Genomic DNA, 20,989 nt, shown 5'->3' on the forward strand with positions numbered 1-20,989 from the left:
AGAATGTCAAAAATAGTATCAGAAACATCATGAGGTATCTTACCAGTTTTTGACCGTGTCTAATAATTTCTTGAATCTTGCGGCAGCCCTAATCATTATTATATACGTTTCTTAAAAATTAGCAGGCCCGTCTCAGCTTCACCCAAGATTCAATGAATGGATCACCTTATTGTGTTGACACGCAATCTTAAACGTTTTCAGTTAAAAATTTTGCATCTATTATTGACGCTTTTCAGAATAAAAAAAGTTCTTATTAAAAATTTTTTGTTCGGAACCCATGCATGCTGAACAGTAACGTGCGCTCCTTACGCCATGAAATAGTTGTTGGGCCTAAAAATGGCCATTGATTTGCACTTTTTACACTATGATACATGGAAAAGGCTATTCGTTAAAGCTGTAATAGTTTAAAACTTATACGAAATATATAATTAAAAATTTTTTTTCAATCTTAAAACTTTTTTATCAGAGCAACAAAGTCCTAGAGTCTAATATTTTTTTTTAGCACCTAAATGAATACTCATACACATTGTCCCACCTATTTAAACAGCTTAAAGATTTGAGTAATCAATGTTAGAGTTGTAATTGATGATAGCTGATTTGTGACTTAAGGGATTACTTATTTATCAATTTTGATGCTAATATTTCGATCTTGATTGATGTTCTGTGTCAGGTTTTTAACGCATAAAATTGTATACATTTGAAGCATTTAAAGTTTTCCTTCCCATTGCCTCTTGCAATTCCTCTTTCTCAACTGAAGTTTCCAGTATACATGACTGCCTGGATACCTCAGTGTAGTCTTCTCTGACCTGCTGTTGTAGCACCAGACTGCTTAATCGGGGCAAAAACCATAACGCTCTGAACTAGAACTAGCTGTAATGCTCTTTTTCAGCGTTTCCTGGTTGTTGGAGACGTTGGAGACGTTATGTAAGAAAAAAAATTATTAAAACCATATAGAAAGTGTCAAGAATCAGTATGCAAAATTTCATCAAAATCGGTTAAATAGTTTTTGATTATAACTTTTGGAACTTTGCTTTATATGTAAGTGAGATGAGATAACAAACTTTTAAAACATTGAGTAGAATGAGCAAAAAAATTGGTTTGTAATGCATGCCTTTTTTTCTTCTTCTCTATTTGAGTTAAAATTATACAGAAAAAAATTCATAGTTACAGGTTTTTATTTTTGTTTTATTTCATTTACTGATTTTTTTTCGTAGCACATTGCGATAAATTTTCTTCTCGGTGAACATCGTCTCCAACTTGCATAGAATCCGCACCTTTACTTTAAGCATCGTTCTTTTGTACAAGTTTTGTTCGTCGACTACATTCGATACTGTCAATTTCTTTTTTCGTTAACGCGAAGTCTTGTAACAGAAAGAATTCGAAATTAATGTTTCATAAGAACAAACTCTTGATATTCATATACATAACTCACATTTTTCATAATATGTCTGTATTGAAGAAGAATTATGAAAACATACCAGCTAGATTTATGATACTATCAACAGAACATATCGAAGAACATTCGTCTCTATTTTGTAATTCTTTGGAGTTTTTGTCCTTCCATTTTATCTGTTCTTCATAAATATTAGGAGTTTTAAGTTTTTTATGTTCCTCTGTTATTTTGGTGAAAATCTTTTTATCAGTTTTTTCTTGAAAAAAAAAAAAAAAAGATTTATGTAAATAATAATTATTGTTATAAGCCAAATAATAATAAAGTAACAGGATTTACAACCACTACTTCTAATTAAAAAACTCTAAGCATACCTTTTCAACGATATGAGGTAAAGGTACATTTGAACGCTTTAAAAGTTATATCCCATACGTGGAACAGCTTACAATAAACAAGTTCTTGGGATTTTTGGCAACAAAAAAAATAGTTTAAATATTAATTTTGTCTTGTTGTGAGAAAAAAAAAGTAAAAATATTGAGCCATGCTGTTTCAGACAGCTGACATAATAAAACAGCCTTAAATATCTTATGCCGTCCACCCCCCTTCCCCCCCCCACAGCAACTCAATAAACCTGTAAAATTACATGCATGCTCTGTGAGAGGCACATCAGATCTTTGTCAGAAGACACAAACTTTTTATGTTTTTCCATATGGAAAATATAAACATCAGAATTACTTATATGTTTAGTATAACTTAGTAAAAACAATGTTTCAAAACCGTACTTGTTCGGATTTTCTGTGTAGACCACAATTTTTAACGTACCGCTAAGTATGTCGAACTACTGAAAATATCGAGCGTACAGGGCTATTTGGTATTTTTTTATAAATTCAAAAACTTCAGAAGGCCAACATAGATGTTTATGAAGGTACGATATGTACATACTTTATTCTGCTAAAATTGGCATGTAACTCGACCACGCTGTTTGATTTTTACTTAACTTTAATTACAAAGAAGTACTCTTTCTTCTTTACAATGAGAAAATAAAAAAATTTAGTAATTTTTTTTGATTAATTTTTTGAAACTCTTGCTCCCCAATAACAAGTTATAATTTGTGGGAGAACTAAATCTGGTAAGGAAAGTCATATGATAAAAAATGCATTTAGCATAGTACGAATACTTTAAATTAGACACAAATTTTGTAGGTGGCGTCGCTTTAGCACCTAAACTAAACATAATGTTTTGAAGGTACTTACATAAAATTAATTCACCGATAAAAAGATTACTTTTTTTTATTCCTATACATTCTGCTATATGTATTAACACTTAAAACATGAATTTAAAAATAAGTACTGGATCATTAACAGTTAATGTGTGGATGGCTTAATACAAAAGTTTTAATTTTTCCGAAAATAAAGTAGGTGTCATTAAGTATGAAGTTATTTCTTGTGTATAAATAACAATTTTGTTGAATTACCCTTGAAAAAAAAAGTAATAAATTAAAAATTTTGAATTTGAAACGATTTACTTGATCCACCTTGTTTATTATGCCCAGACTTTACAATTTGTATAATAAGAAATGGTGAATTCATGGACCTACATCGAAAAATGTTTAAAATCAACAAAAGGATATTTGTTGAAAATTTATGGGAATAAGATTTTCTAACTACAGAAATAGGTATTTTAACATTAGCTAGATAAGGTTTAATTATTTTACAAAAAAAAAAACCATTTTTCAATGAGAAATATAACACAACTTTAAAGATATTTGCTTCGTGTGTTATCACTACAAAAAATGTCATTAGTGCGCTAGCACGCTTTGAAAGTTGGCGTTTTGTTTCATTTGAGATCAAATCACGAACTCATAGACTTCACTCAGAAAAATCGTGTGATTACACTGAACAAAATTTTTTAGTAATTTTGCCATTAGCGTTGAAAATATTTCGATGTTTGACATTCGCAGGTATATTTATCCATACAACAGATGTTTCCATACAACAGTGTAGTAAAATTATAAAAACTTTTTACTGTGTACACTTGCTATGGTTCAGTCAACGTTAATTTCTAAATTTGTTATCATGGTTTTTTTCGATTATCGATTAAAATTATTATTTTTTCTTTGTTGTTCATTGGTCTTCTTTTGAGATAATAAATACAACAAAAAAATTTCTTATACCACGAATAAATTTTTCTAAAATCAATTAGTATGGGAAACAAGTTTTTCTTCAACAGTTTTGACTTATGATTTTTCTGGGATACCAATAAAAAGTAGATTTCAAAAGGCGCTATTATTTGTATTTTAGAGTCTTGTAGCAATTATTTTTACCGCAAAAAAGTAAAAATTAAAAAAAAAATACGCCTTATTGTATTTTACTAGAGGTATGACTTAACAATGTTCTTACGGTATTTTATAAAACAAAAATCATGGCATAAGCTTAAAATTAAAATCACTAACATTGTATCAGCCCTGTTTTGAAAGATAAGTTCGCAGTGTTTGTTTTGAAATTTGTTCACTTATCATTTCTAACGAACCAACAAGCATAATAAGAATATAAGAAAATTACATTTTTTAAAATTTTGTGCAAAAACTTTCCTAAGTATTATTTTGTACGTATTGATGAAAAGCAATTTGTCTTTAAACATTTTTTTTATCGTCGGTTTACTGCGCCCTTAGTAGGAACAATTCTCTTCGCACCTAGTACACATACAACCGGGTCAAGCACAAAAAGCTCTTTGGGCCTGTCATGCGCTACCAGATACGAAAACAATCATTCCAAGATGAATTAGATATTTTATATATATGTATCAAAATTTTTATCTTAAGTAATTGGAAAGATTTCAAAACTAATTGTGTTCGACTGACCGAATGGCTACGTGGCAAGCTATTTAAAATTCTTGTTGACATCGATGTCAATCGATATGGAAAATTCCTTTTAGTTTCATGTAAATTTAGAAAAACTACTTAAAACTTTGTTAAATCAACTATAATGAGAGCAGTAGTTGTAATCCTATACCCCTGTTATCCTATATAATGAGAGAGAAAAATGAAAATTAAAAATACTCTTGATTATTACCATTATTTTCATCGCACAGGTCTTCAATTTTCTTGGTCTTTTCTCGTATTTCACGCAAGTTTATTATTTTCAAAACATCCTCTGACTCCAAAACGCAAAGAATGTGCCGAACATCAGTATATTTTTCTCTTTCAGTATAATGTGGCTTCATACGGTTCTTAACAATGTTGGCACCTGGGAAACACGTATCAGGCTTTTTGATGATTCTACTTTTGTTGTCCAATTCATGACAATCCGGTGAGTTTGTCTGGTTTTTTCGTTTCTCTAATGAAAATAGAAGTCGATTAGTTATCTTGATAGTCAATCCTGCGTGACCGGGAAGTTACAAGATATAAAGTGAATATTAAAAGACATGTTATGACATCAAAAAGTGAGAAAAAAATATATGATGACAGGATACTATGTGATAAAAACTATCAAAAACGTAAAATAAATAAAGACAGTGCACACGTCCACAGAAAGTCAGTACACCATAGTACAAAAATAAAAAAAAGTAAAATCATTTATCTATAAATTTGTGATGAAAACGAACTTGTTATTATTTACATTCTTAGTATCTCTGAAGCGATTGATTATCGTGCAGATTGAACAATTTTTCCAGCAACGCGAGTAAAAATGTGACTCAGATAAGTGCTACAAACAGCTCGCGTCTCTTAAAAATTTGACAAACAAACCAAAACAAGATTATAGACTCTGCGATTCCCAAACGTGATTCCTCGCCATCGATACACAATATAGGTAGCGCTGAACTATTTTTACCCGGGCAATCGTCGCTTCTGACGCTATTTTCACACGCATCGGTCACGCGGAGCTTCCTCTTTTCGAGTCTTGCCTTCCTCCTCTTCTCTCTCATCTTGGCTCTGTACTCGCAACAGCTAGTGGCCACTGGTGCTTTGCGCATTTTTTTTGTTGGCTCCGACTCGCGACACATGAGCTCCTCTTATCTCTTTTCGATTGATGAAGTCGCAAATCGGAAAAAATCAGCCTCTCGTGCAGTGGTGAATTTCCTTTTTCGATCTAGTATGCCTGTCAAACGAGAATAATACCGCTCATCTCACGTTTTTGTGACGGATGGGACAGGGAACACGTGGCGATGTTGATGATGAAAAAATCGCGCTTATCTACTCTGCCGTAACCATCGTGATCTCGTTTTTCAAAAAATCTCCACGTGAAGCTTTACGTAAGCTAGTAGTACCCGCTGTGTTTACTTTGTTATTTGTACGATATTCAAAACATATTAAATTAATGTGGCAATCGATTTAAAAGGTTAAAAAAAAAATTTTTTTCAATAACATCATATTTTTATTCATGAACATGCAAATTAGAGAAAATTCGTTAAAATTTTTGCAAACTTGTTGTTGATAGAGTCCATTTTTTACTCTGAATGGTCAAAGAACCAGATACACTGAGGAGAATAGCACTTTTTTTATTGTTACTGTAGTGCTTGATTTTTTCGTTTTTATTTCCAAAAGTACTTTTTGCAACACAAAAAACTTACTCTTTTTGAAGAGCTTTGATTATTAGACATGTAGATAAATGAAAATTAACAATACAAATTGGACGGCTCTTCAAAAAGGGTGCTCGAATGATTAAAATGTGAAAACTGTTGTATAATATAGGCTTTCTTTCAACTTTGTACTTGTCAATTACCACTCTATATTATTTCTAACCTATTCAAAAATAAAAAAATAATTTGCATTTTATCTGTTATTGTTTTTACTTTACTTTTTTTTTGCTTTTAATATTAACGAGTAAGATCAAAAAAATACTCAATGTTTTTCACTAAATTCGCAGAAAATTTTTTTTGACTATTATTCTATCTTACCTGCATATCAGAATGTACTACTGGTTCAAAGAATGAAAATGTTAATTTTCTTTTCTTAAATTTTAATTATTAAAAAAAATGTTTGTTTATGTACTGAAAGCTATGAACGTATGAAAGATTTTTGTGTGTTTAAAATAAAAAAAAAAAATTTTGAATACGGTAAGCCTAATGATACAGTTACAGATTATTTTTTCGGGGTGAATTTAGCTGAATGGGTCAAAGAATCGAAAATAAACATCAATATAGAGATGGTTATTTTGATAGCTGTTTTCACACTAGATTAAAAAATGTCATAACACTAACGTTTTTTTCGGCCGTCCAACCTATCTGTAAATTCACAAGTTTTCGTACTTAACCTTTCAAGAAAATGTAAAAATACGATAAAAATTCCTGCAACTTTTAAAAACTTTTGGTATTAAAAATTAAATACAAAGCAGTAAGTTCATCGTTACCTTCCACTGTTGCTCAACTATCATAATGGTAAAAATATCGTATCGATTCAGGAACCGCAAAACCCAACAACCCAATGGCAAAGCGCAAGAGTGTCACCGACAACAAAGACAATCGCAACTCCAGCCCCATCGTGGCTAATGATGCAAGAGAAGCAGCCCGAGAAAGAATCGAGAGGATCTGCAACTGCGACCGAATCTTGTCCGATACGGATTCCGACATAGTTCAGTTCGCGAACTTCGGAAAATTCAACAGTGACAATGGCATCTTGCACCAGAGCGAGGATTGCAGAAAAGACCTCGAAGGGGAGTACCTGAGGGTTATGGAAAAACTGAATTTAGCCGACGATACGCTTTCGTTGACTAAAATCGAGACTACACTCCCGCAATGCATGAAGTACGGAATACGCTCGGGATCGACTCATATGAACATGCAAAAGTTCTCACCTCTGTCACGAGGGTATCAGGTAAATATATAAAAATTATGTTCGTGCTTTTCAACTTTTTTGAGTCTCTGCTCGCATGAAATAGGTTGAGTTCGATTAAAACTTAAGCTTTATAAAACATTAGAAAAAGCAATCACATCTGACGTACGATTGTTCAACACCAAAGTATAATAGGGAAAGCCAAGTTTACCGAATACTTCTCCATTTCAAGGGCCCAGCCGCAGCCGTGGCAGCGATTGCGACCTCCCGGCTGGTGGAGCCACCTTGCTGGAACGAGGTCTTAATTGACCGCGTGGTGGAGGACGGGGACACCTACTTTGGCGAGTCCTACAAACTCATCACGACGAGTGACCGAAAAACAGTAACTTTGCGGGATCTGAAGCGTGTGCTTGACATCAAAGGGAGCCACCGGGTGACCATAAGAGTAGACGACCCTATCTACGTTGGCACTTTCAAGTCCGAGTCACCCCGGGAGCTCCACGTAGCTATAGCGCTGCAACGGTTCTTTGAGACCTACGACGCCGGCATCCTTACGTCACCCGTCCTCAACGTCGCTCTGTGGAAGGGTCCGAATTATTACTATCTCTTCGACGCCCAGCCAAGACTCGACAGCTGCGACGTTGTAGAGCCCGACGAAGAGGAGGGCGCGGCCAAGCTTATCATCTTGGAAAATCTGGCTGGAGTCCTATTTGTCATTCTTGAAAAGAGCGGACTTGTCGGCACCGAGCCTTTTGTCTTGTACGGTCTCGGGATCGAAAGCGTGAAGAAGCTCTCCGATGTGCCTGACGAGCCCTCTGGTGTAGCTAAAGAGCCCCGGCCCTGGCCGAATGGCTACCTGGTCAGGGAGAAGTACCGTGCGGTCGTTCGAGGCTCACTTCACCTCCAGCACCCTCAGCTGCCTGAACAATTCCACGGTCGCGGCCACCTTGTCCTTGCCGTGGCAGCTCTGGTTTACTCGAAGCTGCTGTACTCTAGGAAGTGGACAAGCACCGTTCTCGACTTAATTTTCAACCAGTCACACGTGTATTTGACTGACTTGGCAAGGGTTCTCGGCAAGCCACTGACCGAGTCCTTTGCGCTGAGAATCGACGAGCTCCTTTGCGACTTTGTCCTTGGCGTATACGTGGCGAAGATCAAGGTGCGCGAGAACGTGGTGCCGGGCCAGGGTAAGAAGGGCAAGGCAGCATTAAACTCGGGTCTGCGGGACTTTTTCGAGCACGAGGTGGCTGGCGTGCTAGAGATCAAAAAGACCTTTTTTGCCATCTGGAGTGAGGATGACAAGTACTATCTCTTTGACCCATTTGGTTGCGACAGCGACGGTTTCCGTGTTGTCGGTGACCCTAAGGATCCTGACAGTATGAAAAGCTACGCCACGGCCGTGGCCTGTGTCACGATGAACGCCTCGATAGACCAGCTGGTGGAAGTGATACTTGAGAACACAGAGAGCAAGGACAAGGATCCCTTTATTATCCATGGGCTTGACATCCTCTACGTCAAGACAAGCCCAGACGACAAGGTGGTCTACCGACAAAAAGGGGTTAATCGCCGACCGCCTCCTCCAACGCCGGATCCAGCCGAAGTGGACGAATGCTCGAAACCAGAGGATGGACAGCCCCGACCACGGAACGAGGGTCAGACAGTGCGCAGCGAGAGGGTCCAGTTCCCAGAGACGATGCACCAAGTTGAAAGGTTTGTCGACACCTACTGCCCGTTTCGCGAGGACCAGGACAGTTCTGACACTACCACAGGGTACAAGATCGTCAGCCCCCACAGGCTAGCACTGCACGGAACCCAAAACTGCCTCAGCCCGGAGTTTATTGAGTCCAGCCGGGGAAGACAGGGCTTGGTGATAGCTTTGGCTGCGATTGCAAGGGCAAAGCTGTTAAACCCAGCCAGCTGGTCGAGCGCTGACCTCGACTTGGTGGTCAAGGATGCTAATGTAGCCTACGAGCGGGTGGTTTTCTGGATACGTGGAGGTGGGGATGAGAAGCCCTTCGATAGCCAAACAATTGCCGAGAGCCTGTATGCGTCGGAGAAGTCAAGGAGCATCCTCGCACTTGGACTGAACCACATGGATCTTTCCATGCTACCCAATACGCTAGACATCGGCGAGGCTGATGTTACAGTGGCGTATAGGATGCGGGTCGTCGAGGGTGAGTGCAACCCACTGGCGAATCTTGGAGAAGCCCTGGAACGCTACTTTGAGATGTTCGATGAGCTGATTATAGAGAACGGGAGGCTGTCCTACGGCGTTTGGCTGGAGGAGAAGAAATACTTTACCTTTAATCCCTACGGTGACGATGGTTGTGGCTGGCGGGACAACCTAGGACCTTCCACTCTTGTGGTCGTTGATAGCGTGGTAGAGCTTGTCAACTTTCTTTATGGCGTGTTCGAGTTCAACGACTACCACTTTGCCCTGCACTACGTGAAGCTGTCAGTGCACTCAGCTGGTGAGGCTGAAAGCGAGGCGCCCGAAGACCTGTCCAATGACATTTTAGAACTCGAGCCATTTGAAAAGTACGTGACCAAGTTCTTGCCGGTTACCGACGCTGATCTCCGCGAAATCCAGGGTGGCCGGAAGGGAAGAAAGAGCTCGAACGTGCATGGCGAAGATTGGAACGACGGCGAAGATGGTGATGGAGCGAACGAAGAAGAGGAGGTGCAATGCGTGAAGGACTACTCTTACCGACGGAGGTCGTCAGCCGCCGCCGAGGATAGTTTGTGCTCGGGAGGAAGTGAGAAGGAACTGGAAAGACAGTTTGACGATCTGATGAATCTATTCTGTAGACCTAAGGAGCCCCAACAGCTAGACCCACCGACGAGGTTGAACCTTTCTCTTATCACGGGCGTCGTGAAAGTTCAGGGTGACAACGAGAGCGTGAAATACAATAGGGCTCTTGACGTGTTTTACGAAAAGTTAAAGTACAGGCAAACTCCGCCCTTCGTCACGCCACCCCAGAAGAACTTGTGCGAGCTCTTGGACGCCAAAGTGGCCGTAAAATCAATGCACTCTCTCTTATCAAGGTTCTCGATAGATTCGAGATTGGCAATTAAAGAGATGAACAACTTACCACAGTCGACAGAGCAGGATGCCACTGTCAATGTTACCGACAGCGGGGAGAAGACAAAGCTTATCACATTACCACCAAAAAAGTATTTATTCTCGCACAGCTTGCCTACTGGACTGACGCCCATTCGAGCGATCGATGAAAAGTACATCCAGGATAAAGAAGTTGATAATCAAAAAGAGGAGAGCTGCAGAAAACAAAAATTGGAAAAAGTCTCTATGGTTCCCGGGGAAGTGCCAGACAAGTCGACGGGCCTGATCTTGCCGTCAATCGTTCCACTCGGTCCATGCATCATGACACCAAAATTCAAACCTAAGCTGCGCGAGTGCCCTGACAAACGACAGAGGACCTGCCCGCTTTCCGTTAAAGAAAAGGAAGACGTTCTTCTGAAAAAAATCGTTTGCGATACTGAGAACATTTTGTTGGAGTTGTTGCTGCCTGGTTTTAAGGGGCTTGACGAAAAGGTAAGCGCTCAACGCGTTAAATTACTGACAAAAATCTTATGAAATGAGTTTAAAGGATTTATCTTGAGAGCCAAAGAATGCATGACGGTACTTTTTTCACAGTTCAGCATCAATTTTAGGTTGTTTTTTCAATGCTAAGAACACAATTTTTTTTTCATGTAGAAATTTATGTAAAAACAAGTGGCTAAATTTATGCGAAAACTGTGTGTTTTGCATATTATAAGGCATGACTGATGTATGAGGGAGTGTATTATTGTTATTACCACACTGTTTGGACAGTTAGTAATTTTCGGTGCAGAGGTTTGAAAAAATTTATTCATCTCACGAGACAAAGAGAAGAAAGCCTCAAAATACAACGATTATCGCCCTTGGCTTCGCCTTGAGAGTCAATCGTATGTATTCTGAACAAGCTATTATTTTATCTTTTTTTTGCGATTTATAACTTTAATTTTATCTTGCAGGAAAAAGTTTTTGTAACAAAAAATTTATATTTTTTAGAGATCAATAAGTTTTACATTAACTTGGCAATTCAAAATGTAAACTGAATAAGTTGGATAAGAAAAAACTATTAATTCGTGATTTTTCGATATTTTTGCGATTTAGAGTGCCAATAAGATATTATAACTAAATTGGATAGGGGAAAACGACTTTTTATTCATTTTACGAGCACTATTTGTGAGTTGTATCTCATTTCCATTAGATTTACAGTTATGTTTAATTTTATTATGATAAGTATAAAACAAATAAGTTAGATAGGGAAAAACTATATTTTGATAATTTTTGAGAATTTTAGCTCACAAAATGTTTGAGTTACATCCTGGACGAAAATATTAGATACAAAAAAGTTTTGAATTCAATAATATCTACAACTTCGTTTTTCATGGCAAACCTTGAAAATATCACGTCACAAAGTTATAGCTAAATAATGTTTTTTTTCGCTAAAAATATTATCGTAAAATGACTTTTTTTTTGTAACAGGAAGTCTTGCCGATTACAAACCATCATGTTAGATATAAAAGACAAAGCTTTCTCTTAAATTTCCACCCAATTTTATATGCGACAAAAACTGCATGAGTTAGAAAAAATTCGATTACGCCTATACATACTTGCATACATACATATACGCCCCTGACACCAAGGTCCACGATCGCAATTGTTTTTTTTTTTTTTCCAAAACTACAAGTTTCCAGGGCACTTACATTTTTTGCTCTGGAAAAAACTATAAGGCACTCCTGAGTATCAGTTCTATCAACAAATAAAACCTTACAATTAGGCATGTAGGATATAGTTTGACAAAATAATAAGCATTACACTAAAGTTAAATCATACTATGGTCAAAAACGAAGATGCACTGATCTCCCTGTAAAAAGAAATAATCGTATTCTCATGTTCTATTGCATGATATTTTTTTCAATCGAAACATATATGACAGTCCATTTTTACAAAAAAAGAAGAACTAGTTGTTTTCGAATGATAGTATTTACTTATTTTTTTAAGAAATAAGAAATCACATTTTACTCTCAGAAAAAATCTTTTTGCTTATTTTATTACGCTTAGTATGGTAAAAGACTTGTAAAAAATAATTTTTACTCAAACATAAAGACACGCAACGAAGAACCAAGCGAGACCATGGAAAAGAAAACCACTGTTGCTCAAGCGGAGGATGGATTCCCACTTGACCCCGAGCCATGTGGCTTCTCTACAACGGACAATGAAGAAATCGGCGTGATAAGAGCAAGCATGTCCCTAGAAGACCGGGAGACGAGGGAAGAAGAGCACTACAAGTCGTGCTACTTTGCAGCTATGATCTGCATCCTTGCGAAAATCAACATGGAAATCTACGATTTTCGCAGCACCGTACTCGACCGCTTCATCTTCGCTGCCAACAAAATCGGCAGCTGCACGTGCAAGCTGCGCTACAAGATAACGCGATTTTTCCGGAATTACCACGTCCTTGATGTGCACTACAACGTCATCGTCAAACAAGTCCGCTACGCCGATCCAGAAAACCACGAGCCCGACTCGCTCAAAAAAGTGTTGATGTCGTTCTTCTGCAAACACCAAACCGGAATATTGGTCTTTGGAAACGTGGCGTACGCCTTTTGGCTGGCCAATGGGATATTTTACCTGTTCGACCCTTACTCCTGCGACGAAAATGGCCGGGCAAGCGAGGGCGGCGGGGCTTGTCTCATGAAGATCTGCAAGTTCGGAGCGTTTGTCAATCGGATCGTCGAGAACACCGGGGAGTCCTCTGGAAAGCCTTACAGAATCTACACTCTCTCGATCTGCCACCTCGAGCAGAAAAAGAAGAAGCGCAGAGTCAAAAAGAAGAGGCGAACCAAGTCTTGCAAAGAAAAGCAAGAGCAGGATGCCGAGGCGATTCAGGATTGTGATCGATCCGAGGACGAAGACCTAGAGTCCGAAGCCGAGTCCCTGATCGAGCTTGCTGATTGGACGAAGGAAAAGCCCGAAATGCCGTCGTTAGAGACGAAACCACCTGGTTTCTTACCTGTTAAAAACTGCAACGCATCGGTGATAGAAGTGGAAGTCTTGGAAAACGACATCACCCGGCCGGTCTTGGCTCCCTTCAAAAACAGTGACATCGCCGCCAGTCCACTGGAAAGATGTGTACTCTACGACCGGAAATTCTCCGAGGACTCGGTTGTAGCCGAGCCAATGGACCTGTGCGTGATGGCTTGGTCCCAGATTTACGAGCCCCCCATATGGAGCGTCCAGACGATTCGAGCTCTGTACGAGGCCAGTAGGGAGTACACTCTGAACAGTGTATTCGCTTCCGAGGACACTACGATACCCCAAATGTGGGACGGCCTGTTGACGGAGTTCGGCGTTGCGAATTACAGCTTCCGGGTGGCGTTTGCACCGGTGCACTTTGGCACCCTGTACGTGACCGAGGGCTGGAACTTGGCCATGTCATTGGAGAAAATATTCGAATCTCCGTGCTACTCTGGGGCGATTCTTGTTTGTGGAAGCGCCCACGTTGGAGTGATGAAAAAGAATGCGAAATTGTATGCCTGGTGGTTCGTTAGGACAACGAAGAACATCAGGATCATTGTGTCTGAAGACATGGAGGATTATCTGAAGCTCATAATCAAGGTAAATTTTTGTTTTTTTTGTTTTCACGTAATATTATTATTAAAAATATTGGTTTTCCTTGTAGTGCACTTTTACTTTTATTCTAGAAAAAATGTACGAAAAATGCAGCAAAAAACGACACAGTGAAAATTGGGCATTTGTTTTACTTGCTACTCAGCTTCTAATAAAATTAAAGTAGTAAGAAAACAGTTAAAAAGAGAGTTTAAAACACTTTTCAATTAGAATTTAAATAGTTTTAAAAATATAGTTAGTGTTAAAAGTCGTGAAAGATTCAGGTTTACGTAAAAAGCTCGTTGACTAGATCTCCTAATAACATTTCGTACATCGGCGAGGGTCTCTATACCTTACTCACATAGCCTTTTAGCACAACACATTTTTATTAACTGGCAGCTTATAGCTACTTCCACGGAAAATAATGAGAAGTGGCACAATGTTAGTACTTCGAGGAGTCATTCAAGCCACAGTTTGCCGTAATCCATAATCGAGGAAGAAAAGTTGCAACTCATCATCCTGAAACTAGAGTAGGTACCAAAGTGCTTACAGTCTGAGATGCAACTATAACTATCGTTTTTTAACTTTTCAGCCTCAGTTCTTTATGAATTAAAAAATCTTGGCTTGAATAATTTCTTATAGTACCAGCTTTATGCCTCTTCTTATTATTTTGCGTAAAAGTAACTTTATTAATGAATATGTCGTGATGCAAATCTATTGGTATAAGATAGAGATTCCTACTGAAACACAACTCCTTTATAGAATTATTATTTTTAAAATTTATGAAAAAACTTGATTTTTGTGTAATTTTTAGTTGGGATTCAGAAAAATATTCTTTATACTATACCTCGAATCGAGATTTCATTTTAAGAGCTTTTGATTTAAGTTAGATACTTGGATTGCATCAAACGTTACAAATAATACAAGTTACATTTTGAAAGTAATAGAAAATCAACTCTCTTAAAAAGTATTAAGTTCAAACACAGAATATTGTATTCAAATCCTAAGCTTGAATGGTCTGTGACTTTCTGCTTGATCAGCAACTAAAAAAGTTACTAGATCTCAAATAAGATTTTTTCAAGAGGCTTATTTATACTGTTACTCATTTAGTACCCATGAAATAAAATGTATACAGGTATAATTAATTAGATTTCCAGAATCAGCATGATTTTCACAAAATTTTTTATCGAATGATTGTTTGATCTACAAAGTAGTAGTGCTAGTTTTCGCTAAATAAACACTTACGGCAAGCTAAATTTGTTGTTATTTTTAAGAAGAGAAAAAAAATATGTAACAGAGTACCACAATAGTGCTAAACTAATTAAACAAAACATATACAATTAATAACGCATCAGTATCTCAAAAAATATTGATCATCGATGAGTGTCAAAACAAATTAAATAAAACGTGAGCAGATAATTTATCGGCTTATGCTAAATGCATCTAGAAAAAACAGCACTGTCGCCAAGCCTGTAAGGTATAACGTATTTTTACGAGATTTATTAACAAGTTTTTTTACTAAACTTCTCCATATCTCCATGAAAGCTTGCATAAAGGTTCATATGTTATCAAGAAATAATAAAACATTTAAAAAATAACATTATCAACAATTACCAACTGATTTTTGTGAAGCTAAAACTTGCAATCAAATCGTTGTAGCCATACTATCAAATATCAAATTGTACTTTAAAGTACTCTTACTACTAAATCACGTACTTTCCTAATTTATTAAAATAAAGGGGTACCTGCCTTAATTTAAGTGTCCTAAAATAGAAGTACTGTATTTAATAATACCGTCGTTACATTTTGGCTGCTAGACTTAAATTCATTCAATGTTTCTTGTTTCAATTTTTCGAGTTAGGTAACAATTTTTTTAGAATAAATAGCAAGTTCTAAAGCATTTCAACAAACATACAAAAAACAATGCATCTTAGAGAGTATTGTTAAGTTTTAATAAAAAAATATTACTAATCATTTTTAGTGCAATAGCAAGTTAAAACATGGTTTCATTCAGTCTCCTTTAGCGTTTTGAATCGCTTTACAAGTAAATACTTCAACTCAACTCCCAGCTTCATTAAAACAGAAATTAGAGGCATTATCTGTACTGCATTTAGTATATTTATACAGAAACATTTCCGACTGTACAGAGCCTTAAAGTAAATCCATGTTTCTTATCACTGATTACCATGTTATTGATTTTCTACATATTTTGTACTGACCAATCTTAACTTTATGATGTTGTATAGCGCAGGAAAAAATTGACTTTTAACACAAAAATTTGCTACCTTTAAAAGTTTGCTTGCTTTTCCAATTTTTAAGTAAATTGAATCAACTTTAAATTTTTCATGAAATAAAGCACTTCTACCATGCTGTTGTGCCCGAAAACCATAACCATAACCTTAACTTTAATTGTCTAAAACACCATAAATTCCTGTTCAAAATTTTTGAAATCAACACTTTTTCAATATGAAATACTTGTTTTACATTCTGTAATTGTTCAGATAAAACTGTAAATCAGCATAATGAATAGAACTCTCTTACAACCAATCTTGTGAAAATGCATCAAAATATTTTAATAGCACACCATGATCTGATTTTTTTCACCCACACATATACTTAGTACAAGTTACTAAAATACTTTTTTCCATCTAAATTGGTATTGTTTTTCAATAGTGCACTTCACCCACATTTTTGAGGTGCTAATATTCTCAAAATTGTATAAGCTTTCTTGTATTACAACTTTTTTTTTTAAGCATTATTGAAAATACATTTCCTGCATAGTAGATTGAGTACTCTGATCCTATTTATTTTTGTTTTAAAATTATTGTAACTAATCGAGCAGTTGTAAAAGTCTCTATTTTTCGCTCTGGTGACATAAGACACTTCTGCACATCAATCGAGTTTCGAAAAAGTAGCTTTATATCACTATAACATATGTGTTTAGCAAAGCATAGGAAGATAGTGTGCTTTAAATTCCAGATATCGCCACACTATTGATGGCTTCAATTATTTACTTATTTCTTTTACTTTGGCTGTAGAGCTTCAGAATAAAACAATTTTTTTTACATGAACGATGAAATGCAGTTGCAGAATAAATTTATTGTATTACAGGAGATAAACGAGCCAAAGGAGACAGCATTTGCTATACGAATGGTTACAATATCATACGCAAAGATGATTGGACCAAATTGCAGTGATCTCGAAGGTCTGCACGAGTCCATGATGCCATCTACCACCGTTCCTCAAATCCATACAAAGGATAAAGAAGTTTTGGATTCTTATGCAATATTCCGACCAATAAACAAATGCAAAGCACCCGTTTTTATACTCGGATCCGTTGCTTTGAGTAACAGAGACTCCGTTAAAGAACCAAATGTTAAAAGATGCTACTTTGCTGCTCTCCTCTCCGTAATAATGAAAAGAGACATCATTCAGAATCCACTGCCAGAAATGATCGACAAAATTCTACAATTCGCTGACAGCATGTACAAATTGTTCGAGAAGCCCAAGTACCATACCGAGCATGTATTAAAGGACGTCACCGTAAACGATCGAGTCTTTGACCTACGTGACTGCACGTCTGACCTCACGAACCTGCAAAGTGACAAGCAGAGCATCGACGATGTCTTCTATCCAGCTGTGAAAGCGCAATTGAAAGAGTTTTTTAAAAAGCATACTAGTGGTATTATACACTTTTCAAACTGTTGCTATGGATTTTGGTACTCGAGGTTGACTAGTTGCTACTACTACTTGGATCCCTACCAATGCGATGAAAAGGGAAAGCGCGTGGATACCCGTGGTCGTACCGCCGATAACGGTTTCGGTTGTCTGTGCGTCTTTGCAAGTATTTGCAATATGGCCAAACAGATGTGCATCAATCACTTCAAAGAAACGACAGGATTCTTCATCCATCGGATCCACGTGGAGGCCGTGAATCCATCCACTTACGAAGAATTCCAGGAGGATCCTGTCTGGAACTATCTGGACTACCACTGGAGTTACAGACACGCGACACATCTGATAAGCCGTAGGAGCACAATGAGCAAAAAGCTGAATACCGAGCAAGACCCTATAATGGAGGAGAAGCCCATGCTAAAAAACTACCTTTTAGAAGTACCAAACATGATTTTCTCGCTTTGGGGTAGCGTGGGTGCTTTCTACACTAAATTCGAAACTAGAGCTGGGAAGATCCAAGCGGCTATCGGAGTCGTCGCCCTCGCATTGCAGAACATTTGTCATCCTTCTGAGTGGGACTCCGTGATTTTGGATTCGGCTGTCATCTGTGGGGATCATTTTTACAAGGAGAGTCGAAAAACTTGCTCAGAGTACTGCAACAAGTTTAGCCTTCCCGAGTGCCTCAAGATACCTCCCCACCTCTGGAGTCTCGAGTTTGCTTCGGACATGTGCGGCGTGCTCTACGGAAGTAAGAAAAACCCGAATCTAGCCACTCGCATCAACCAGGGATTCGAAAGGTCGCCGAATCTGTTCATCCAGTGTGGGAGGAAGATCTTGACAGCCATCCGTACCACTGACGCCCTTTACGCGATCGACTCATCGTGGACTGGACCACCTCTTTTCTCGAGAGGTCGCGGAGCCATATATGCCATCAGATGCGCGAACGTCAATACTCTGATCTACGTCCTCATGAAAATGTTTAATACCAACCGGAAATTGGAGTTCGCGATAACGCCGGTGAAGCTCACTTACAGGCAGGAGGTGGTGTGCCGCTCTAGTGACTCCAAGTCCGGAAAGAAGTTATTGGAAAAGACCGTACGTTCCACGCCGGGCTTAGCTGTTAACCACCCGAGTCTCGTCGCCGGAAGCGAGACCGTCGCAGACGAGGACTCCTACTTGTGTTACAGTAGAAACTTGCTGCTGGGTCTGGAGCACGGAGAAGAGTACGAAAATCCACCGGAGCTGCGTCGCAGCTCGAAAGCGGACACCAGATCTTCCACTGGAGTAAGGAAGAAGAGGAAAACCTGCAAAAAATCGTCGAGCAGCGTCCTGCACGAGGATGTTAGTTATCCTCGGGTCGTGGACTTGGCGAAACTCAACGGCGAATGCGACACTTGGAGCTGGAATCGGGAATTTGAAATCACGACCAGCTTCGTTTGCGACGAGACACGTGATGTGTTCAATAGTTATAATGAACAGATGCAGAAGGACGTTTACAAGACAATAAAGCATCGCAACGCGGAAGGTTGTCAGGAAGCTGCTTTTGGAGATAAGGATTACAATGGTCCAACAATGTCAAAGACTTCTGTGAGGATCACGGATTTGGCTGAGGGTGACGAATGCGAAGGTGATAAAGTGGGAATGAATGACAACGAGGGCGAATGCGTCGATGCTATTTGAATGAGTACTGGCCTGAAACTTTATCTGTTTGTTGACTTCAGAGTTTGTAAAGGTTAGGAAAGTATTAGGAGTTGAGTGATTGGGTTTTATCAATAAAGTACGCAAAAACTCAGCATTTTTCAGATTTATTTACGAAAATAAAGACGTGAAAGGTTTAAGAGTACATTTTTTTGTGTTTATATACTACATAAGACTAATTGAGCCACGCATCATGTTAAGGCGCTTTGAAAAATATTGTACAATCAATTCTTTAACTATAGTTGTAAAAAAATTTTCATGTTTCATTAGATTTCACAATATATGGATTATTTGCATTGTAAATAGCTTGACGCACTGCGTGTATAACATGATTATCAAATATTCAAGTCGTCACTTTTATAAAAGTCACCACAAGTCCAATTATTTCAACCCACTTTTACTGCAACACTTTTACACGTTGATATCCAGATGATTATGTCTATAATTATTTATTACACGTTAAATACGTTTTGTTTCAATCAGTTTTAAGTGCGTGAATAAAAAATTACTCATTGAGACAGAGTTAAAAATAAAAAATTTTACAAAAAATTCAAGCGAGTGAAAAGTGTTATGATTTTTCATCCGTGCACTAGGTTCAAATAACTCAAACAAATTTACATTATAATGCTGAGTGGCGTTATATGACCATTGATAGAAATACAATCTTTCACAATAAAAAACGCTCCTAATTTACGTCAATGTCATGTAATATTATACCTATCTCACTTACACTTACACAGAACGAACACTTAGGCTGATACAAAATGCGTATGAATAGCTACCATAAGAAACTTAAATCAATTTTCATCAATTATGCAATACAGTGAATCATCTACCCAATATTAAAGTATGATGAATATATATATATATATATATATATATATATATATATATTTGATACGATTGTGTAAGTTGTACTTATAGGGTTTATACTAACGTAAGATAACGTTTTTATTAAAATACAAATTTGCTTGTGTGGCTATACATTAAATATCTACTTAAAAATTTTTTTTTAACTTTAAAGAATTTTGCGCACAATTTATTACAATAATAATACAATCAAAAAAATTATTTGTAAAGCAACTACATTTATTATTCATAAAATAACTGTAAGGGACGAATTCTTTTCTTATTGTAGCCAAATAAAGTTCTCAAAATAGTAGTATAACTAATATAAGAAAATCTTTTAAGTTTGTAATAAAAAATGTTTTATAATTGTTATGCTCATTGAAAAACCAAGATGTGAAAATACTCCTTTGTAAGTACATGTGTCAACTTAACTTTGTACACGCGAAACTCCGCAAATGGTTTCCGGTAACCCGCACCGCAGACTTCGACGAGAATAACTTATTTTCTATATTCTATGAAAGATGGTTATAGCTTAACGTATGTTTCATAAATATATTTATTTTTTTGAGCTATTGCTACATAAATAATAGTGCTTACAATTAATCGATCAATTCTTATTAAACACTCCAGTTTTTAATGTGTGAAAAAAATTAGCGCCTTTAAATACTGATGAATAATTAAAATATAGAAATTTCCTTATACCTTGGAAAAAGAGGCTGTCAAATTAAAATTTGAATAAATTTTACATGAAAATTGGTAGTGTGAGTGAAAAATCTAATCAGATAATAAGTATAAGCACCTTCTTCATTTTATCCACATTTTTACTGTAAGAACTTATACAGATTATTTATTTAGCATACAGTGTATTTTAGATAAAATGATGAATACCTACGGCAAAATCTTAAAATGGCAATGATTTTTTTTCTTTCGAAATGAGTTTAATTCGTTC

At 37.1% G+C, this 20,989-nt stretch overlaps 1 protein-coding gene across 1 annotated transcript; it reads left to right on the forward strand.

The window, feature by feature from the left end:
* Positions 1-6,812: 6,812 nt before the first annotated feature.
* On the forward strand, positions 6,813-19,320 carry LOC106636702 (uncharacterized). The gene is given in 5 exon segments (XM_089592487.1): positions 6,813-7,202; positions 7,393-9,878; positions 9,918-10,760; positions 12,336-13,827; positions 16,930-19,320. Coding segments are annotated over 5 exon segments (7,455 nt in total). The 3' UTR covers positions 19,174-19,320.
* The last annotated feature ends 1,669 nt before the right edge of the window (positions 19,321-20,989 follow it).

This window comes from Copidosoma floridanum, unplaced genomic scaffold (genome assembly GCF_036245765.1).
Source record: "Copidosoma floridanum isolate Cflo_tuat_1 unplaced genomic scaffold, Cflo_Japanese_pri ptg000018l, whole genome shotgun sequence".
In the NCBI taxonomy this organism is placed as follows: Eukaryota; Metazoa; Arthropoda; class Insecta; order Hymenoptera; family Encyrtidae; genus Copidosoma; species Copidosoma floridanum.